Consider the following 19957-nt stretch of genomic DNA (forward strand, 5'->3'; position numbering starts at 1 on the left):
ACGAGCACCTGATTTTGTAGAAGCCAGATAAGCCTCAGAGAGTTAAGGTCTTGCTCAAAGTCACATAGCCCATCCCCAAGGGGCAGGTGGTTGGGTTCATATCCCTCCCAACTCTCCACAAGCCTTCCTAGAACCGTGGGAATCACGACATTTTACAACACAAGTGAAAATGTGAACATTTATTAGACTTTCAATGACTAAAAGAACTGATAACTTTTTTTCAGCTGTGAAAAGTTTTGTGAATATGTATTAAAGAGCCCTTATCTTGAAGAGGTGCCTTCTGAAATATTTACAGAATAATCTGACGCCTGAGATTTGCATCTCAGGAGGGGGCAGGATGGGTTGTGGGTAATTGGTCACTAGACTGTTGCGTTAAGTTCGAAATTCTTCCTAATTCAAAAGCGTAAAAAAGCACCGGGCAAGGTCTGACTTCCACTCCTTTTTCCAGTATAATACCAGATTTCTTCCCCTGGGCCAATGTGAGGGATATTCATGTCCGTCCGAATCCCAGTCGTCCTGCTCTCCAGCTCTCCACAAAAACAGCCACAGGCTAAGCGAGGGAAATGATTTAATGAGGGGTCCAGGCGGCAGCGTCGCCCTTCTCAATGGCTCAATGATTTTCGGCCCTTGTGCATGCGACGAAGAATGACTTGGACCCCGGTTGGCGTTCTCAAGCGCCGGACCCAACCATGCTTGTGCTTGCGTTTGATGTTACTCGGCTGATACTCGTTCCCGCGCGCCTTGCCCCGGGTCTGCTGCATGGCGGGGAGTCCCCATGTATCCGGGAACCCCAGCCAGGCCTGGGGCTGGAGCCACCTGCCCGGTCAGAGAAAAAGCGAGAAAGGTCAGAAAAGATTGCTGTGTGACTGCTGCGTGGCGCTCAACCTCGAGTTCGCAAGGCATTGGAAGGAAGGTCATGTCGTTGGTAAATAGCTGGGGTCAGCCCCTCGACTCCGCTCTTACTCCCAGATTTGGGAAGGGGACCCACTGAGGACTCACCTGCCACCTACTAGCGCCGCTGACCTACTGACGGGGTCCAAGAGGCGACCCACGGATCTAGCCAAGAAAGCCATGTCCAGCCGCCGGCACTCCGTCCAGTGGCAGCTATTCCGAAACCCGTAGGTTCCGCAGCTGCGAACGAGGACTTCTGGGAGTTGTAGTTTTTCCTACAGCGGAGCCTTCCTTGCCGCGGGGGCCTCCCGGAATTGTAGTTCTACGTCTGCGCGCCCACACCTTAGGCGTGAGCGTCCTTGCACACAGGCGCATGTAATTTTTCAGATGGACCAGCAGGTGGCAGGAGAACGGCGCCTCCTCAGCAGACGCTTGCGTACAGAGCATTAAGTCCCCGGGTCTGCTAGGAGTTGTAGTTTCTTTTCCTGCAGACCCGAGGAGGGTACACTTGGGTGACGGTGGCGCAGCTGGTGGCAGCCTCAGGAGACGGCTGGTTGAATTTCCCACCCCCAGCGGGAGCCAGGCAGATGGCACACAGCTGGCTGGCAGCTTTCCTTTAGCCCCAGCCAAGTCTCTGCCTCTTGGCTGTGAGCCCAGGCGGTCTGAGTTCAAGTTGGCCGTATGTCCTTGGGTGGTTATTCAGTTTCTCAATCTGTAAAACCCAAGGGTTGCAAGCTTGCCCTTGGTCGTACCCCCATTCAGACCTTAGGAGAAAATTTCTAGTATTCATATATGAACCCTTTCCCTTCTCACATACCATCTCTGGCTCCCCATAGTCCCCGGGAAAATATCCAGCTCCACTGCCAGGCATTTGAAGCCCACTCTCCTCTCGACAGACATACACACACATCCTAAATTTCAGCTATACCCTCCTCTGGCTGGTGCTCTCCTATTCATCTTTTAAAAATCCTCCTCAGATACTCCCCTTTCTCCAGACTTGCCCCTCCCTCTGGCTCAACACTGCCCCCCCAACCCCAGTTCTCCCCAGACTCTCCCTGAAGCTGAGGGGGTCCTCAAGAGCCAGACTTGCAGGCACCCCAGCATCCTCCCCGCTTGGAGAGGGGGAGGGGAATTTTTTTTTCTGGATGAATAAACTGTAGTCTCCCAGGAGCACCCTGAGTGGGCAAGAGTGGGTGGCTGGACCTAATCCAACTCTGGCAGCAAATTCCAGGGAATAGGACTGGGCAAGGGATGCTTAACCCCTTGTCCTCTGAAGCCCATCCTACCTGAACCACCATTTTGCAAACCTCTGCAATACTACACCAGTACAATAATAACACCAGTAATGTATGAAGCACTTTCCCTGCTGAGTGTTTTACCTGCATAGCAAATTTATGAGGGGATTAATTTCATAGAGAAATAAGTGGAGTCTCAGGAAAGGGGTTTGCCCAAGGTCACATATCAGCAAAAGGCAGAGGCTGGACCATGGCCTCTCTGACTCCAGCTGGGACCACAGCTCCCAGTTAAATTGGCCACCAGTTGGCCTATCTGTGAAATTCCAATTCCCTATTTACCCAAAGCTCCAAGACATCTGTTTAATGATTTAACGAATAACAATTTGCAGGAGTTGGAATCACAAAGCCGTGGTTCCAAGTCCCATCTCTGCCCCTCATCTTGCCTTGTAAACTTGTGCCCTTTATGCACCTCGGTTTCCCCGACTGAAATTGCAAGGATCTGGAACATTGTATATTGGAAAGGTTATAGCACAGGGAGAGGGGTATGGGGGCTCCGTTTGAAGGGCAGCTTGAAGGCAGAAGCCGGCCAAGGAGATCCTATTTGCAGTGCAGGGGGCTTCGACTGCCGCCTGTCAGGATCTCAGATTGAGACCCCTTCTCGGTTCTGGACCAGGCCTAATCCCTCCCTCCACCTCCAAAAGCCCTGGTGGGAGGCGGGGCCGTTACCCCAATTGCCCGCCCTCACTCCGGAGCTTCCGCCTCTGATTGGTAGTCTAACTAGGCCAGGTCTTTCCGCAGCTGCGACTGGCCGAGGCGCCAGTCAGTCGGCGCACGGTACCGCCCCTTCAAGGGAGACACTTAAAGGGCCGGCTGTTCAGCAGCAGCGGGATGTCCCCGCGCTGACCGCCCCGGGCCCGTGCCCGCCCGTGTAGATGCGCCTGGGCCAACCCCGCGCAACCATGTAAACGGCGCCCGCAAGCGGACGCTGGCTTCTCCGCCCGCGACACCTCTGCCCTGCCCCGGGCCCCGGGGCCCTCGATGAGGTGAGCAAGGAGCGGGCCCCGGGAAGGGGACATCGAGGCCCCTGGGTCTTTCACCATGGAGGGGGGCGTCCACAAAACCTGCCCTCGGGCTTTTAGGAAGCCGCGGAGACCCGGTGGCTTCGACTCCGCCACAGTGCTGACGGGCACCGGGGAGGCGGGGGCCCGGCTCTGTGAAGGGGGCTGGAGTGGCGCATTTGCGCCCCCCTCCGCAATCCCGCGTTGGAACCCTGCCGGAGGTAGGGGGTGCGGCCTGGTCCCCCCTCATCAGCAAGTATGGGCCGGGCGTTCAGCTTTCATTATCCTCGCGGAGCGCAGGATGGGGATGGGGAGGGGTTCGTCCCATCTCCAGGGCCTAAACAATGGGGGTGCGCTTCGCGGGTATCCCCCTCGAGTTATGTAACAGCCTGCAGTTGCCATGGACACGGGTGGGGGGGGTGGCCTGAGGAGCAGGATGGTGGCCTGGAGGCCCCCGCCAGGGCTTTACCTTCTTCATCCTCATTTCCACCACCGGGGGCTGTGTGTCAGATTCCCCAGAAGCCAGGGTATTGACCAGTGGGGACAGAGCAGCAGCAGAGTGTCTGGGCCTCAACTTGTCTGTCTGTGAAACAGACCCATTGCACTGTGGTCTTGGGGAGTTGGGCCTTCTGGAGCTCAGGGCCACACCTTTCAGAAGCCATGTTTAGAGGCCTGGGATGGGGGCTTATTGGGGTATGCACCTTTTTAGATGCCTTTGGAGCTCTCAGGATATGCTGTTTTAGTGAAATTCAGTCAATGAAAGAGTGCATGAATGAATGAATGGACGAATGAATGAAAGGATTTAAGAAGGCATACCTGGTATATACCTGAGCTGAAGTGTCCCCAGGAATGGGCCACATTTGCCACAGTGCCCTTTCCTCCAGGGAAGCCCCCCCCACCCCCACTCCACCACCTTCCCTATGGATGCCTCTTGGTGTTAGCCCTAGCCACAGCCTTCTCTCTAGGACAGACCAGGCTGGCCCAGGAGGGTGGCCCACCACTGTCTCAGTGCTTGACAGAGGCCTCCCAGTGAAACTCACCTGACCCAGGTGTGGGGAGTGGGTGCTATGGGAGTGGAAGTCCCCCTGTTTAGACGGCTTCTGACCTGGCTGTCACCCCCCAACTCACAGGACACACCATGCTGACCGGGGTGACCGATGGGATCTTCTGCTGCCTGCTAGGCGCGCCACCCAATGCAGTGGGGCCATTGGAGAGCGTGGAGTCCAGCGATGGCTACACCTTTGTGGAAGTCAAACCTGGCCGAGTGCTGCGGGTGAAGCATGCTGGACCCGCTCCAGCCCCCACCCCATCTCCACCACTGTCGGACACTGCCCAGGGGGACCAAACCGGCTTGGTCCGCTGCCAGCGCAGAATCACTGTGTACCGCAATGGGCGGTTACTGGTGGAGAATCTGGGCCGGGCACCACGAGCTGACCTCCTGCACGGGCAGAATGGCTCCGGGGAGCCACCAGCCGCCCTAGAGGTAGAGCTGGCGGACCCAGCCGGTAGCGATGGCCGCTCGGGCACAGGCAGTGCTGGGAGTGGCAGTGGTGGGCGACGGAGGCGAGCCCGACGCCCAAAGCGGACCATCCACATTGACTGTGAGAAGCGCATCACCAGCTGCAAGGGCGCCCAGGCCGACGTGGTGCTCTTTTTCATCCACGGCGTCGGTGGGTCCCTGGCTATTTGGAAGGAACAGCTGGACTTCTTTGTGCGCCTGGGCTACGAGGTAGTAGCGCCCGACCTGGCCGGTCATGGGGCCAGCTCAGCACCCCAAGTGGCCGCCGCCTACACTTTCTATGCGCTGGCAGAGGACATGCGTGCCATCTTCAAGCGCTATGCCAAGAAACGAAATGTGCTCATTGGGCATTCCTATGGGTGAGCCAATACTGGGGGCGGGGGTGAGGGTGAGGGGTGTGGGCTGGCAGGAACTGGACACCCACTCACAAAATGCTGATTTCCCGTCTTGAAAAATCCCATTAACATCTGCAACAAAACAGAGATTCCTACCACCAGTGCTATTGCTTCACATTGTTTTAAAGCAAGTGTCTCTAGCCCCACACTACTGACATTTTGGGTCAGGTAATTCTTTTCAACGAGGAGTTTTCCTGTGCAGTGTAGAATGTTTAGCAGCATTCCTGACCTCTACCCATTAAATGCCACTAACACAATGGTCTAGTGATGATAGTGACAATCAAAAAATGCCTTTAGGAGTTCCCACTGTGGCTCAGCAGTAACGAATCCCAACTAGTATCCCTGAAGATGTGGGTTCAATCCCTGGCCTCGCCCAGCGTGTTAAGGATCTGGTGTTGCTGTGAGGGGTGTAAGTCACAGATGCAGCTTGGATCCCATGTTGCTATGGCTGTGGCGTAGGCTGGTAGGAGAAGTTCGGATTTGACCCCTAGCCTGGGAACTTCCATATGCTGTGGGTGCAGCCCTAAAAAGACTCCCCCACCCCCACAAAAAAATGTCTTCAGACGTTACGAAAGTTCCTCTGGTGGGCAGAATCACCCCTGGCTGAGAACCACTGTCTTTGACTAAGTTCAAAAATTGGTTTCTCTGGAGACCCCAAGGGCTCCAAGGAAGAACTAATTAGTAGCAACGCCATGTAGTTATATAGAGCTGAAAGGGGAATCCAGGAAGAACTAATTAGAATCCCATAAATTTTGTTTACAAGAGCATAAGTTGCTGTTATTCACTCTCCCTTAAATGGATGATAAATAATACTATCTAATATTTCAACGAGAGCCTACTCCGTGGAAGGGCCTAGGTCTGGGTGCCTGATCACTGCCAAGGGGTACCATTCTGTCCTTTACCCAGGAGGAAAGGCAGGGTCTGATCAGCCAGCCAGGTTGAGAAACACTGTTTTAGCAGTTGTAGCCCATGCAATTAGACAAGAAAAAGAAATGTTAATAAGTTTTCCAAAGAAAGGAAGCCAGACTAGGAAGTAGCATAGCTCCTATTTGGTTTTTTTTTGTTTTTTTGTTTTTTTTTTTTGGTCTTTTGCTATTTCTTTGGGCTGCTCTCACGGCATATGGAGGTTCCCAGGCTAGGGGTCGAATCAGAGCTGTAGCCACAAGCCTATGCCAGAGCCACAGCAACGTGGGGATCCAAACCGTGTCTGCAACCTACACCACAGCTCACGGCAACGTCGGATCGTTAACCCACTGAGCAAGGGCAGGGACCAAACCCGAAACCTCATGGTTCCTAGTCGGATTCATTAACCACTGCGCCACGATGGGAACTCCTCCTATTTGGTTTTACTAAAACATCCCCAAAATGGACGTGTATGCTAAATGATTGCTCAAATTAAATGAGCATCCATCTGTGGAAATCCCTGTGACCCCATAATGATGTTATGAGGTCAGCACAGTTACAATGTCACAAATGTGGTGATGGAAGATCAGAGAGGTTAAGTAATTTGCCAAAGGGCACACAATGAGTCACCAGCACAGTCAAGTCCACCTGACTCCTGTTTGTATTCTGTCCGTCTTTTCAGCAAGGGTTGGCAAACTTTTTTTTTTTTGGTCCCAGCATGCAGTGGTTTGATGTGGAAACTCAGTTCTCAGACCAGGAATTGAACCTGAGCCATGGTGATGAAAACACTGAATCCTAACCACTAGCCAAGGGAACTCCTGGCAAACTTTTTCTTTTTTCTTTTTAAATTATGGCCACATCTGCGGCATATGGAAGTTCCTGTGCCAGGGATTGAATCCGAGCCACAGCTGCAACCTACACCACAGCTGCGGCAATGCTGGATCCTTTAACTCACTGAACCAGCTGGGGATCAAAGCTGTGCCTCCACAGTAACCCAGGCTGCTGCAGTCAGATTCTTTTTTTTTTTTTTTTTTTTTTTTTGTCTTTTGTTGTTGCTATTTCTTGGGCCGCTCCCGCGGCATATGGAGGTTCCCAGGCTAGGGGTTGAATCGGAGCTGTAGCCACCGGCCTACGCCAGAGCCACAGCAACGTGGGATCCGAGCCACGTCTGCAACCTACACCACAGCTCACGGCAAAGCCGGATCGTTAACCCACTGAGCAAGGGCAGGGATCGAACCCGCAACCTCATGGTTCCTAGTTGATTCGTTAACCACTGCGCCACGACGGGAACTCCTGCAGTCAGATTCTTAACCCACTGCACCACAGTGGGAACCCCTGGCAAAATTTTTCTTAAAGGGCCAAATAGTAAATATTTTAGGTTTGCAGGTTATTTGGTCTCCATGGGAACTTCACAATCTACTATTGTAGCAGGAAAGCAGCCATAATTGTAAACAAATGGGCGTGGCTTTGTTCCCATAAATCTTTATGTACAAAACTTTGTTTACAAAAACAAACAGCTAGCCTACAGGCCATAGTTTGACAAATAGATCCTATTTTAGGGGGAATGAGGAGCCGTACCTGCATCCTTGCACTTTGCATTATGCAGGCAGATATGCCACACCCAGAGGCCATAGAGAGATCCTTAAAGGGAAGGGATACGCTGCAAGCCGTGACCTCTGAGAAGCCAAAGGGTTTATTTAATCAAATACCTTTCCTAACACTTGGTGATTAGTAGTCCTTACTCCTGTGGGGGTTATGATGACTTTGAGCTTTGAGAAACTGCTAAAAGTTTTGGATTTGGATCCTTTCTCTTAAAAAAAAAAAAAAATCCACCCTCAACACACACACACACACACACACACACACACACACACACACACACACACAATCTCACAGTTTCAGGGCACTGGAGATGACCTGTCCATCCCTCACCCCCCATCTGGGTGCCCCTGGACCTCAGGGGAAGAATCTTGGCATTCAGTGACTTGCCTCTGGGTGAGGGGAGGGCATGAATCCCCTCACTGCTTGTGTCCTGCTGACCAATGCCCTTCAACCCTCCCCACCACCCACTCACGGGACAGAGTCTCCTTCTGCACGTTCCTGGCGCACGAGTACCCAGACCTGGTGCACAAAGTGATCATGATCAACGGTGGGGGCCCCACAGCACTGGAGCCCAGCTTCTGCTCCATCTTCAACATGCCCACGTGTGTCCTGCACTGCCTGTCACCCTGCCTGGCTTGGAGCTTCCTCAAGTGAGTGACCCTGGCCGGGCCCCGGCATCTCCCCAAGTCGGGTAGGAGGGAAGGCTGTTTGGTAGGGGCTGGCATGGGGGTGTCACTGGTGGCTGAGCTGGCATGAGGGCTCCAGCGGTGCCTCCTCACCCCCAGGGCCGGCTTTGCTCGCCAAGGGGCCAAAGAAAAGCAGCTGCTGAAGGAGGGTAACGCGTTCAACGTGTCTTCCTTTGTGCTTCGGGCCATGATGAGTGGCCAGTACTGGCCTGAGGGCGACGAGGTCTACCACGCCGAGCTCACTGTGCCCGTCCTGCTCGTCCATGGCATGCACGACAAATTTGTGCCGGTGGAGGAAGACCAGCGCATGGCCGAGGTAGGAGCATGGCACCCTGACCACCACACGCCCCCAGACTCCCCTTGCGTGGCCCAGGGGGACTCTGCCTTGTGCTCCAGCCCCAGAGAGATCAGAGCTTAGATCAGCACTCAGAGGCAGTGGGAGTTCCCTGGTGGCTCAGCAGGTTAAAGAACCAATATTGTCACTGCTGTGGCTGTGATTACTGCTATGGCGAGGGTTCGATCCCTCACCTGGGAACTTTTGCAAGACATGGCCATAATCCCCCCCCCCAAAAAAAAAGAGAGAGAGGGAAAAAAGACTCAAAGGTGGAATCCAGAAAGCGGGGCTGTTGTGGACAGGTGGTAAGATTATGTGCTATCCCCACTGCACATAAAAAGGCACTCTTGGGAGTTCCTATTTATTATGGCTTGGTGGGTTAAGAACCCAGTTAGTACCCATGAGGATGCAGGTTCAGACCCTGGTCTTGCTCAGTGGTTTAAGGATCCAGCATTACTGCAAGCTGCAGCATAGGTCGAAGATGCAGCTTTGAGCTGGTTGCTGTGCCTATGGTGTAGGCCTGGCAGTGGCAGCTCCAATTCAGCCCCTAGCCTGGGAACTTCCACATCTCCTATCCCAGAGAATGATGCCCCCCAAATGTCATGCCCCTGAAAAGTTAAAAACAAATAATTTTTTTTAAAACGCACTCTTGACAATTTGACTTTGTGAGGGCAAGCTGGGGATCTTCAAATCAGATTTCCCAGAAAGGGTCTCGGTATCCCTGGTGCTTAGAACAGCTCCGGGCCAGCAATTGCTTGTTTGTCTTGTCTTTTTAGGGCAGCAGGTGCAGCATATGGAAGTTCCCAGGCTAGGAGTCGAATCTGAGCTGCAGCTGCAGCTGCCAGCCTACACCACAGCCACAGCAATGTCAGATCTGAAGCACATCTGTGACCTATACTACAGCTCACAGCAATGAGGGATCCTTAACACACTGAGGATACCAGTCTGGTTTGTTACCCCTGAGCCACAGCAGGAAATTTATGGGCCAGCAGTTTTTAACCAGGGATGATTCTGCCCCCTAGGGGACACTTGGAAATATCTGCAGACTTTTTTTTTTTTCTTCTTCTTGTCTTTTGTCTTTTTAGGGCCACACCTGCAGCATATGGAGGTTCCCAGGCTAGGGGTCTAATCGGAGCTGTTGCTGCTGGCCTACGCCGGAGCCACGTCGATGCCAGATCCTTAACCCACTGAGTGAGGCCAGGGATCGAACCTGCAACCTTATAGTTCCTAGGCGGATTCATTTCCGCTGTGCCACGACAGGAACTCCTGTCTGCAGACTCTTGATTGTCGAATGGGGAAGGGAGGTGCTACTGGCATCTTGTGGGTGGAGGCATCTGACTGGGGGGGGAGCCGCCCACCACCCTGCAATAAACTGGACTGCCTCATCACAGAAAATGATCCAGCTCCAAGTGTCTATAGTGTGGAGATTGAGAAACCGTATTTTAGCATGAGAGACCCTGGGCATCTGTCTCAGCGATTTCTGAGGTGACTTTGCACCCTAGAGACATTTTGCAGTGTCTGGAGAAATTTTAAATTGTCTCACTGTGGTGGAGGAGTGGGACGTTACTACTGGCATCCAGTGGATTGAGGCCAGGGATGCTGCTCAGCGTCCTACAGTGCATGGAACAGCCCCCGTCCCAGAGAATGATGCCCCCCAAATGTCATTAGTTGATAAATCCTCTGGACATACTGTAGGCCCTTAATAAATGTGGAATAAATGAATATCGAGTTGGGCTCCAGCAGGGTGACAGGCCGTCTTCCAGCACCCCCTTTGGGTGGAAGTGGAGGAATATAGGGTAGATTGCAAGAGGGACTTCCTAATGCTGCAGACCATGCATAGGGAATCCCAGAGCAGCCACATACCCATCCGACCCCGGCTCTTCCATCCTTCCTCTGCCCACTCTGAGCCTATGTTCTCGGCAGATCCTGCTCCTGGCCTTCCTAAAGCTCATAGACGAAGGCAGCCACATGGTGATGCTGGAGTGTCCAGAGACGGTCAACACACTCCTCCACGAATTCCTGCTCTGGGAGCCGGAGCCCTCGCCCAAGGCCCTGCCTGAGCCCCTGCCCGCGCCCCTGGAGGAAAAGAAGTAGCCGCTGAGCTGGCTGGGTATCGCTTAGTGAGCCTTAGTGAGCCGAGGAGCAGGAGGAGGAGGCCAGAGCCGGCATCAGGTCTGCAGCGCAGACCGCCTGGGGTGCCATTCGCTCCAGTAGGCAGGGTCAGGTTACGGAGATGCTCCCAGGCCGGCTGGGCAGGACGTGGCATTCGTGGGAGCCAGGTGGTGGACACACTGCTCTCTGCTAGTCCTGCAGGGCCCATCGCTGTTTCCGGGCCATAGCCAGGACCCCTGCAGAGGATGACCTTGTACAGAAACCCCCTCCCCCACAACCCCAGGGCCGAAGTAGGCCCCCACCCCCGCTCTGTCTTCCGTGTCAGCCGTGCTTGATCCTGGGACCCATGAGCCCCACAGGGACCCTCCCCCAATGCCCAAGACCCCTTAACCCCCCCATTCCTTGGCGCTGGGAGCTATTGTTGCCCAAGGGGGGAGGGTTTGGGAGGGGGCTGGCGCCACCGAACCTGCACATCTCAACTTGTAACTCAATAAAAAGAAGTGACAATCTGAGTCTCCAGGCCTGTGTTGGGTGACCATAGGGCGAGGCATCCCTGAGCCTCGGTTTCCCCATATGCAGACTGAACTGACACGAGGGCCTTCCCCTCAGGGCTGGCCCACAGGGACCTGAGGACATCAGCTATCTAGGCTTACTTCCAGTTTACCCCTTCCTCCTGAAAACGCAGAGGCTGTCCTTCCCGTTGTGTCTCAGTGGAAATGAACCTGATTAGCATCCATGAGGACGCAGTTTCAATCCCTGGCCTCACTCAGTAGGTTAGGGATCTGGCGTTGCCATGACCTGTGGTGTAGGTCACAGACGCCGCTCAGATCTGGCATGGCTGTGGTTGTGGTGTGGGCCAGCAGATGCAGCTCTGATTCGACCCCTAGCCTGGGAACCTCCATATGTGGTGGGAGCGGCCCAAGAAATGGCAAAAAGACAAAAAGAAAAAAAAGATTTTTTTTTTTTTTGAATCTTCCTTTTCAGGCCTGGCAGGACTTCCCTGCTCCATTGCCAAGCTCTTGTTCTTCTATATTTTATTCTAACATATGTATATCTAGGTTCACCTGAGGCTTGTGCACATGGTGGGAGGAGAGATTTGTCCGCTCAGTTGCTGCACCTTTGGTCCTTTCCCCACTGGTTTGTGCATCTACCGTTCTTTTTTTTTTTTTTTTTTTTTTTTTGTCTTTTTAGGGCTGAACCCTAAAAAGGTTCCCAGCCTAGGGGTCAAATCAGAGCTATAGCTGCCAGCCTACACCACAGCCTCAGCAATGCCAGATCCGAGCCACGCCTGCGATCTACGCAGAAGCTTTTGGCAAAGCCGGATCCTTAATCTACTGTGTGAGGCCAGGGATTGAACCAAACCCTTACAGACACTATGTCAGGGTTCTTAACCCACTGAGCCACAGTGAGAACTCCCCAAATCCTCCTACCTTTAGTTTAAACCAGGGGTTCTTACAGGGGCACTGTTGTTAGTTGTCAAAGTCTGAAGACTTGCCACAACTGGGGCGGGGGCGAGGTGCTCCAGGCATCTAGTGGGTGGAGCCCAGGAATGTCATCCAGCACCCTACAATGCACAGGATGGTTCCCACTGCAGGGAGTATCTTGGCCTTAAAAGTCAGTAGGGCCGAGATTGGAAAACTCTGTGTTAGACAAATCCACTTTCTTCTGGGCCTTTTTTTGGTGTGTGTGTGGAGGGGTGTCTCTGTATTCCTTCTGTTTGTGTATTCCTGGGAGATGGCATGCTGTCTTTTGGGGTTTTTTGGTTTTGGTTTTTGCTTTTTACGGCTGCACCTGTTGCATATGAAGGTTCCCAGGCTAGGGGTCAAATAGGAGTTACAGCTGCTGGCCTACGCCACAGCCACAGCCAGGCAGGATCCGAGCCACAACTGCGACCTACACCACAGCTCACGGCAGCGCCAGATCCCTAACCCACTGAGTGAGGCCAGGGATCAAACCCTCAACCTCATGGTTCCTAGTCAGATTCTTTTCTGCTCCTCCATGAAGGGAACACCAGCATGCTGTTTTAATTGCTATTGATTTATGGAGCAACTACCCAGTGTCTAGAAGAATTACGTCTTACACATGAGGAAAGGGAAGCTCTGAGAGAGGCTTCTTCAGTTTAGTTAAAATGGTAGCACCCGGAGTTCCCGTCGTGGCTCAGTGGTTAACGAATCCGACTAGGAACCATGAGGTTGCGGGTTCGATCCCTGCCCTTGCTCAGTGGGTTAAGGATCCGGTGTTGCCGTGATCTGTGGTGTAGGTTGCGGACGCGGCTCGGCTCCCGCGTTGCTGCGGCTCTGGTGTAGGCCGGCAGCTACAGCTCTGATTAGACCCCTAGTGCCTGGGAACTTCCATATGCTGCGAGAGCAGCCCTAGAAAGGGAAAAAAGGCCTCCCCCCCAAAAAAATGGTAGGACCCAAGTCCACTCCAGCGGCAGGGACCCCAATTACCGTAATAGCCAGAGTAGCCAGGGCTCAGCGGTGGAATCAAGGAGTCAGGTGCAGCTATGGCCCGCCCCCTACAGGACCTAATTCGCTGAGCCCTGATGACTGGCAGGTGGTGAACCCAATGAGGCAGTAGATCTCACCAAGCCCATAAACCCACGGGACGGCTCTGAAGGATTCCGCCAACATCTCACCAGATAGCCGCTTAACATTTACTGAAGCTCTCTGCATGAAGTCGGAGTTAGTGAGCCCCATTTTATAGCGAAAAAAAAACCAAACCAAAACAAAACAAAAAAACTGGTTCAGAGAAGCAATGCCAGGAAGCTCCACACAGTCATCCCAAGGAGGGCTGGTGTCTCACACCACACCATGACCACCTCCCCAGCTCTGCCCACCCTCACCATGCACAGTCGGTCCCTCGACAACATTCTGGCGCCATACCCCTAGTGACTTTCCACCTGGGCTGTAGGGCCTGAGCCAAACACTTTACCCCATGACTTGGTGTACTCTGATTCCCTCAGTGACCTCCTAAGGTGGAACCTCCTGCTTTCCCCATTGGGTACAACTGAGGACTCTAAGCCTCAGAGAAATTACTGGTCCGAGGTTCCACACAGCTGGGAAGCAGCAAAACCTGCCTTTTTTTGGTTGTTGTTGCTGTTTTTAATGCCACGCCTGAGGCATTCAGAAGTTCTTGGGCCAGGGGTCGAACTGGAGCTGCACTGCCAGCCTAAACCACAGCTGTGGAAACACCAGATCTGAGCCACATCTGTGACCTATGCCACAACTTGCAGCAACGCTGGATCCTTAACCCACTGAGTGAGGCTGGGGATCAAACCTGCATCCTCACAGACACTACGCTGTGGTCTTAACCCGCTGTGCCACAACAGGAACTCCAAGCCTGACTCTTGAGCTGGGCAGAGTCCCTTCTTGAGCTGGGTGGCTGGGGAAGCCCTCAGGCCAGCCTACATTTTGGGTCCCCTGTGTCTGGGAGATAAGCCCAGATAGAATCAAACTACCAAAGCACTGGCATGTTTCAAAGCACCAGAATGTTCCAAATGTATGTTTCTCCCCCCACATACCCTTATTCTCATCCCATGACAGGGAGGTCACTACCTCTCCAGCAGTTCCAATATGTAATAAAAGTCTTTCCTCTGTTCCGGGGGACATCTGGCCTGGTGTTCCCCCACCAGCCTTCTGGAGCAGGAGATGGGCTGCTCTCAGTACAGGGCAGCTGGAACATTCAGACACCCTGATCTCTACCAAGGCTGGATAGCCAATTCCCCAGTGCTCGGCCACGGGCCTGGATGTCCTGGGGCCGTAGCTCTCGCTCACCCTCAGCCAGGAAGACAAGGAGGGCACGGTGCAGCAGATGCACCCCCAAGCGGCGGCGCCGGGTGGGTGGCCAGTCAGCCACTACTCCGTAGTAGTGTCCTTGCTTCTGGTTGGTCAGGGTCCGGATCCCTGAGGAGATTGAGGGTGAGGTCAAAAAGGTAGCCTCCAGGAACCAGTGGCAGAAGTATATGCCAGTGAACCCAGTAGGCATTGCCCTTGAGCAGGGAGAAATCAATGGAACAAAATATGTGTACATGCCAGTACACAGTTGGTGCTCACTGAATGAATAAATAACCCTGAGAGGTTAGGGGTGAGGGAATCAGCAGATCAAGTACCCTTCATATACTCTCCCACTCCACAAACCAGGCACCTACCTAAAGCATCCACAAGACATGCTTCTCGAGTGTAAGCCTCCACGGCAACCACATGCTGGAAGCACTGCAGGGAGACAATGCCACGACCACTGGCCCAAATGTCCAAGATGCGGCGCACTTTAGGGCAGGCCTGGGAGTAAGGGTTGTGCAGGGCTGAGTCAGAGGTCTGCCCACCACTTCCTTCCTTCTCCTACGTGCCCACAAACGGACTGCCTCTCATGACCCTGGACCTTATCCTCACACCTGTTTTCCTGGCTGCCCTCGGTGGCTAAGGGCCTTCCAGAGGTGGACATCTGGCCGGGCCCGTGTTCCTTTGCCCACGTAGAAGATGGCATGAACAAAAATCCGAAGGCATTCAGCCATGGTGAGTGAGAAGGCTCGGGCTGGCAGGTCTTGAGTCTCCCTGGATGAAGCAGGTGTCTCAGAGAGGGAAAAGTGACAAGAGTTGCCCCAGAGACAGTTTCTAAAATCACAGTTCAGGGAGTTCCCATCATGGCTCAGTGGAAACGAATCTGACTAGTATCCATGAGGACACAGGTTCGATCCCTGGCCTCGCTCAGTGGGTCAAGGTTCCAGCATTGCTATGAGCTGTGGTATAGGTCACAGATGCAGCTCAGATGTGGCGTTGCTATGGCCGTGGCGCAGGCCAGCGGCTGCAACTCTGGATATGACCCCTAGCCTGGGAACCTCCATATGCTGCTGCAGGTACAGCCCTAAAAAGACAAAAATAAAATAAAGTCACAGAGCAAATTGAACCCATGTCCAGTGATGCTTGTTTTATAAAAGGCAGGGGGTGGCTCTTCCCCAAGGAAACTCAGAGCTTGAATTGGCACCAACTGGTTTTTAAAATTTTTTTTATTTTTTTTTGTATTTCTGTATTTTCTAGGGCCCCACTTGCGGCATGAGGAGGTTCCCAGGCTAGGGGTCTAATCGGAGCTGCAGCCACTGGCCCACACCAGAGCCACAGCAATGCCAGATACAATCTGCATCTGTGACCTACACCACAGCTCACGGCAACGCCGGATCCTTAACCCACTGATCGAGGCCAGGGATCGAACCCCCAACCTCATGGTTCCTAGTTGGATTCTTAACCACTGAGCCATGACGAGAACTCCAACAACTGCTTTTTTTAAATAAAGAAGCTAATGACCAGAGAGGGCCAGTTCCCTTCCTAAGGACACACAGCATATAAGAATCAATCCCAGAATTTTCCACCTCCTACTTCTGGGTCATTCTGGCTCCAGTTACCTGGGGTCCAGCAGCAGATATGTGAAGCTGGACTTCGCAACCCCCTCCCGCCACCTTTTGGTGGGATCTGGCCGCTCAAACTGCTGGGCAAGTGCGTCCTCATCTGCCTGGGCATCTGGGATACGGCCCGTCCGCAGGGCTTCAGCCAGCTCTGGGCTGTGCCCTGAAAATTCTGGGCCTGGGAGGGGAAACTGGGTCAAGAGAGACAAAGGAAAGGGTGGCTCCAAGAGACAAAGGGAGAAGTAGGTTGTACTGAGTGCCAGGGGCCTCCCAGGACTCCTGGAGGCACCTTGGACTCTGGACACTTGGAAGAGACTAACCAGGAGCAGCCTGGGCTTGTTTCAGCCGCCGGAGGTAGAATGGTCTGGTGAAGGATGTGATGGGGCCGGGGCTCTCACCAAGTGCCCGGAGCCCTCGCAGCAGCTCCAGGTCAGATATGGTGGGGTCTGGTGGGCACCGGCAAGAGGGGACAGAGTCCTTGCCTCCTGTAGAGCTTGCCTCATCCTCTGTCAGCCATAGGGCAGCCATATCATCACTTTCGAGGGACAACTGGTCATCTTTTCGGAAGTGTAAGTCGGAGAGTCCAGACATTGGTTCCAAAGGGGAATTAGGGACTGGGCTCCTGTCTGGGAAGAACTTGGGAGGGGGGGAGGCATCTGGCAAGGTCAGAGTCAGAGCCTGTAGATGGGCATTTAGTTCTTCTTCCTTGCCCTCCATGAGGGCTCGATATGCCAGCTGTGGGGTACCCAAAGATCTTGGCACCCTCTGGGAGCGTTGGACACCAGCTGAGGAGGAGGTGTTGGGGGCTGGGTCCTCAGCTTCAGAGGCCTCAACTGCGGTGATGAAGGAGGCAACTGAGCTGCAGTCCCGGTGCCCTAGGGGGACTCCAAACTGCGATCTGTGTCAGGGTGGTCAAGGAGGCTGCTGGGTCGAGGGCCAGCCTGCAGGCTCATGTCCTTGCCACCACCTCTGCCCAGTGCTGTGGAGTCCAGTGTCACATTGGGAGGTCCAAAGGTGCTGGCATCCAGTCCCTTTCCCCAAGGTCCTGGGCCTAGAGCAGGGGATAAGGGTGTGTGTCAGAGGAGCTGCTCGATGGTTCAGTGGGTTAAGGATCCAGCATGGTCACCGCTGGGGCTCTAGTTACAGCGGTGGTGCTGCTGTTCAATCCCTGGCCCCAGAAATTTCTTATGCTGCATGAGCAGCCAAAAAAAAAAAAAAGAGAGAGAGAGAGAAAGAGGAGAGGAGGAGGAAGTGAGAGACAAAGGTGGAAGTTAGATCAGACAGAAAGAGGCCACTACAACTGAAAGGAAGAGAGAGGAGCCAGAGGCTGAGACCAGAGACCCCGGATGTGAAACAGAAACGGTTGGGAGAATGGACATGCGGACACACAGACACACAAAGCTAGATGAGAGGCTAAGCACCCCCAGCCACGCAGGTCCCACTCACCTCCAGGCTCAGGTTCTGGCCCCTGGGTGTCTGCCTGTGTCCTGGTCGGGGTCCTGATCTTGGTCTCCAGCTCCCGCAGGAGGCGCACACAGTTCTGATGCCCCTGCTGCTTGGCCAGGTCCACAGGCTGGAGTCCGTCCTGCAGCGGCACGGTCAGCAGGAGGCGCCCAAGGTTCTCTTCCCTCCCTTCCTCCCTCGCTCACTTGGGATAAGCCCTGCTACAACCAGCGCAGGGGCCCTCACCAGGTCCCGCAGTGTGGGGTCCGCTCCCTGGCTCAGCAGCAGCTCCAGACCACGGCGACAGCCCCAGGCAGCGGCCACGTGCAGCGGCGTTAGCGCCTCGGCTGATCTGGGGCAAGAGTGGAAGAAGGGGTCAGTGGAGGCGGGAACTCGATCTCCCCTCCCAGGTCCCAGAGCCTTGGCTCTCAGCCCCCCATCTCCTAGACACTATCCTAGGAACCTTGATCCTGGATCCTCGGGCGGGGACCCAAACCTCTGATCTCTGCCTCTAGTGTTTCTACCACCAGATTGGAACCTTTGATCCCCACTTTGGCCCCGGCGCAACCTCCTAGCCCACCCTGGGTGTGGTATCCCGGCCTCTGCCCTTGGACTCTCAAGATCCCTCCCAGGTCTCCCAAGCTCCGCCTCGGGCATCAAGTCCCCATTCTTGGACTGAGGGACATTCTCTCCAGAACTCTCAGATCTCGCCCTAGGACTCAGAGACCCCTCCCCTTCGCGGAAGATCCGCCCCGAGCCCAGGCTCTGCCTCACCGAGCATTGGGGTCCCCGCCTCGGCGTAGCAGGGCCTCGAGGCAACACAGACCCCGCGGGTGCTGTGCTCTGGCCGCCAGGTGCATGGCGGCCGCGCCATCCTCGAGGACCAGGTTGGGGTCCGCACCGCGGCGCAGCAGCTCCTCCACGGTCCTACAGAGGGAGGGTCAGAGTGGACAGCGACACGCGCCCCCCACCCCCGGCCCGCCCACCCTGGGCCCCGCCCTCACCGCAACTCCTCCTCCCGCAGCGCCTCGCGAAGCCGCAGCGCCAGGCCAGTCGCGGCGCCCATGCCCGGGCGGTCTCCCAGGCCGACAGCCCGGCCTGTGGAGTTCCAATTTCGCGCGGCGCCCTTGTGCGCACGCGCCGCTCCGCCCCTCGGCTCGGTTGCCAGCGCCCCGGCGCAGTGCAGGGTCCCCAGACGGGCTGAGCGGCGCCACATTGTCCACATCGAGTTCGGGGGCTTTAGTGCTTACCCGAGCTCGCGACACCGAGTGATGCCCAGGCAGGTCTTGGGGCCGCTGATAAGGACCTGGGAGGGTGGAGGTCGCCGTGTGTGACATTATCTCTCAAAACGATGTAAACATGTACGCGCCCTGTTGGAGAGGGTGGAGCTACGATCTCTGGGACCCGTGTTGCCCACAGGACGTTATGTCTTCCGGAACCGTCTACCTAGGTGGCCTCCGCTAGCGCACAGTGCCTCCATATTGAGAGTATGTAAGGCTTTAATTAATAGCTCCTGCCTGCAGAAGAAATGGGTCGCCGGTTTTCAGTCCTGCGGAGTCCGAAGTTCTTTACTTGGGAGCACTAGGTCTATCTTAGGACTTTAGTTCCCTCATATGAAGAATGGGAGAATAATTGCTTTCAGGCTGGTGTGGAAGTTGAACGGAGGTACTGGCATACAGGTGCCAATAAATGCTTATGGCAGAAAATGCCATTTCTCGATAAAATTGATTTTGTTTTATATATGGAACTAGGAAAACCTGGCTGGTAAACTTTTTTCACAGTTGTTCATTATCTAGGAAGGGAGCTGAGGGGTGGAGAGATAGGATCTGTCTCCTATCTTCCTTATTCTGGGGAGCACCCACACTATTTGCTTATGGAACTATAAACCTCTCTTCCCAGAGAAGTTTGATCAAGGCCTAGCAAACAGAGTATCCCTCAACCCTGGCACATACCTGGCCCATTGCAAGATTACGTAACCTACGCATGGCCGGTCATACTGGGGTGCTGGGAGAGCCCTCAGTTCACCTAGGTTGGGATTTGGAGAGTGGTCACAGCCATCTCACCCCTTTCCATGGGTTGGAAGGAAAGTAGGGCACGCTGAATACCAACAATGCAGGGTATTTCAGCCCTCTCTAAAATGGCAACATCAGAACATCTGGATATAGCCAATCCTGAGGCTGCACTGTGGTTTCTTTTTCTTTTTCTTTTTTTTTTTTTTCTTTTTTCTCTTTAGGGCTGCACCTGTGGCATACAGAGATTCCCAGGCTAAGGGTTGAATCAGAGCTACAGCTGCCAGCGCACACCACAGCCACAGCAACATGGGATCTGAGCCTCATCTGCGACCTACACCACAACTTACAGCAACACCGGATCCTTAACCC

General features: G+C 54.2%; 3 protein-coding genes across 3 annotated transcripts; 1 reads left to right on the top strand and 2 right to left on the bottom strand.

The window, feature by feature from the left end:
* On the bottom strand, nt 165-1228 carry MRPL34 (mitochondrial ribosomal protein L34). The gene is made up of 2 exons (XM_021083568.1): nt 1000-1228; nt 165-816 (listed from the first exon to the last, which is right to left on the bottom strand). The coding sequence occupies exons 1-2, from the start codon at nt 1071-1073 to the stop codon at nt 603-605; spliced, it is 288 nt and encodes a 95-aa protein (XP_020939227.1). The 5' UTR covers nt 1074-1228; the 3' UTR covers nt 165-602.
* ABHD8 (abhydrolase domain containing 8) lies at nt 2952-11247 on the top strand. Its single transcript, XM_021083570.1, has 5 exons — nt 2952-3169; nt 4315-5062; nt 8083-8253; nt 8389-8605; nt 10547-11247. The coding sequence occupies exons 2-5, from the start codon at nt 4323-4325 to the stop codon at nt 10715-10717; spliced, it is 1299 nt and encodes a 432-aa protein (XP_020939229.1). The 5' UTR covers nt 2952-3169; nt 4315-4322; the 3' UTR covers nt 10718-11247.
* ANKLE1 (ankyrin repeat and LEM domain containing 1) lies at nt 13371-19820 on the bottom strand. Its single transcript, XM_021083569.1, is given in 10 exon segments — nt 13371-14640; nt 14886-15015; nt 15129-15288; nt 16134-16311; nt 16454-17011; nt 17014-17184; nt 17580-17718; nt 17823-17928; nt 18351-18503; nt 18581-19820. Coding segments are annotated over 10 exon segments (2037 nt in total). The 5' UTR covers nt 18802-19820; the 3' UTR covers nt 13371-14419.

The sequence above is a fragment of the Sus scrofa genome, chromosome 2, assembly GCF_000003025.6.
Source record: "Sus scrofa isolate TJ Tabasco breed Duroc chromosome 2, Sscrofa11.1, whole genome shotgun sequence".
Taxonomy (NCBI): domain Eukaryota; kingdom Metazoa; phylum Chordata; class Mammalia; order Artiodactyla; family Suidae; genus Sus; species Sus scrofa.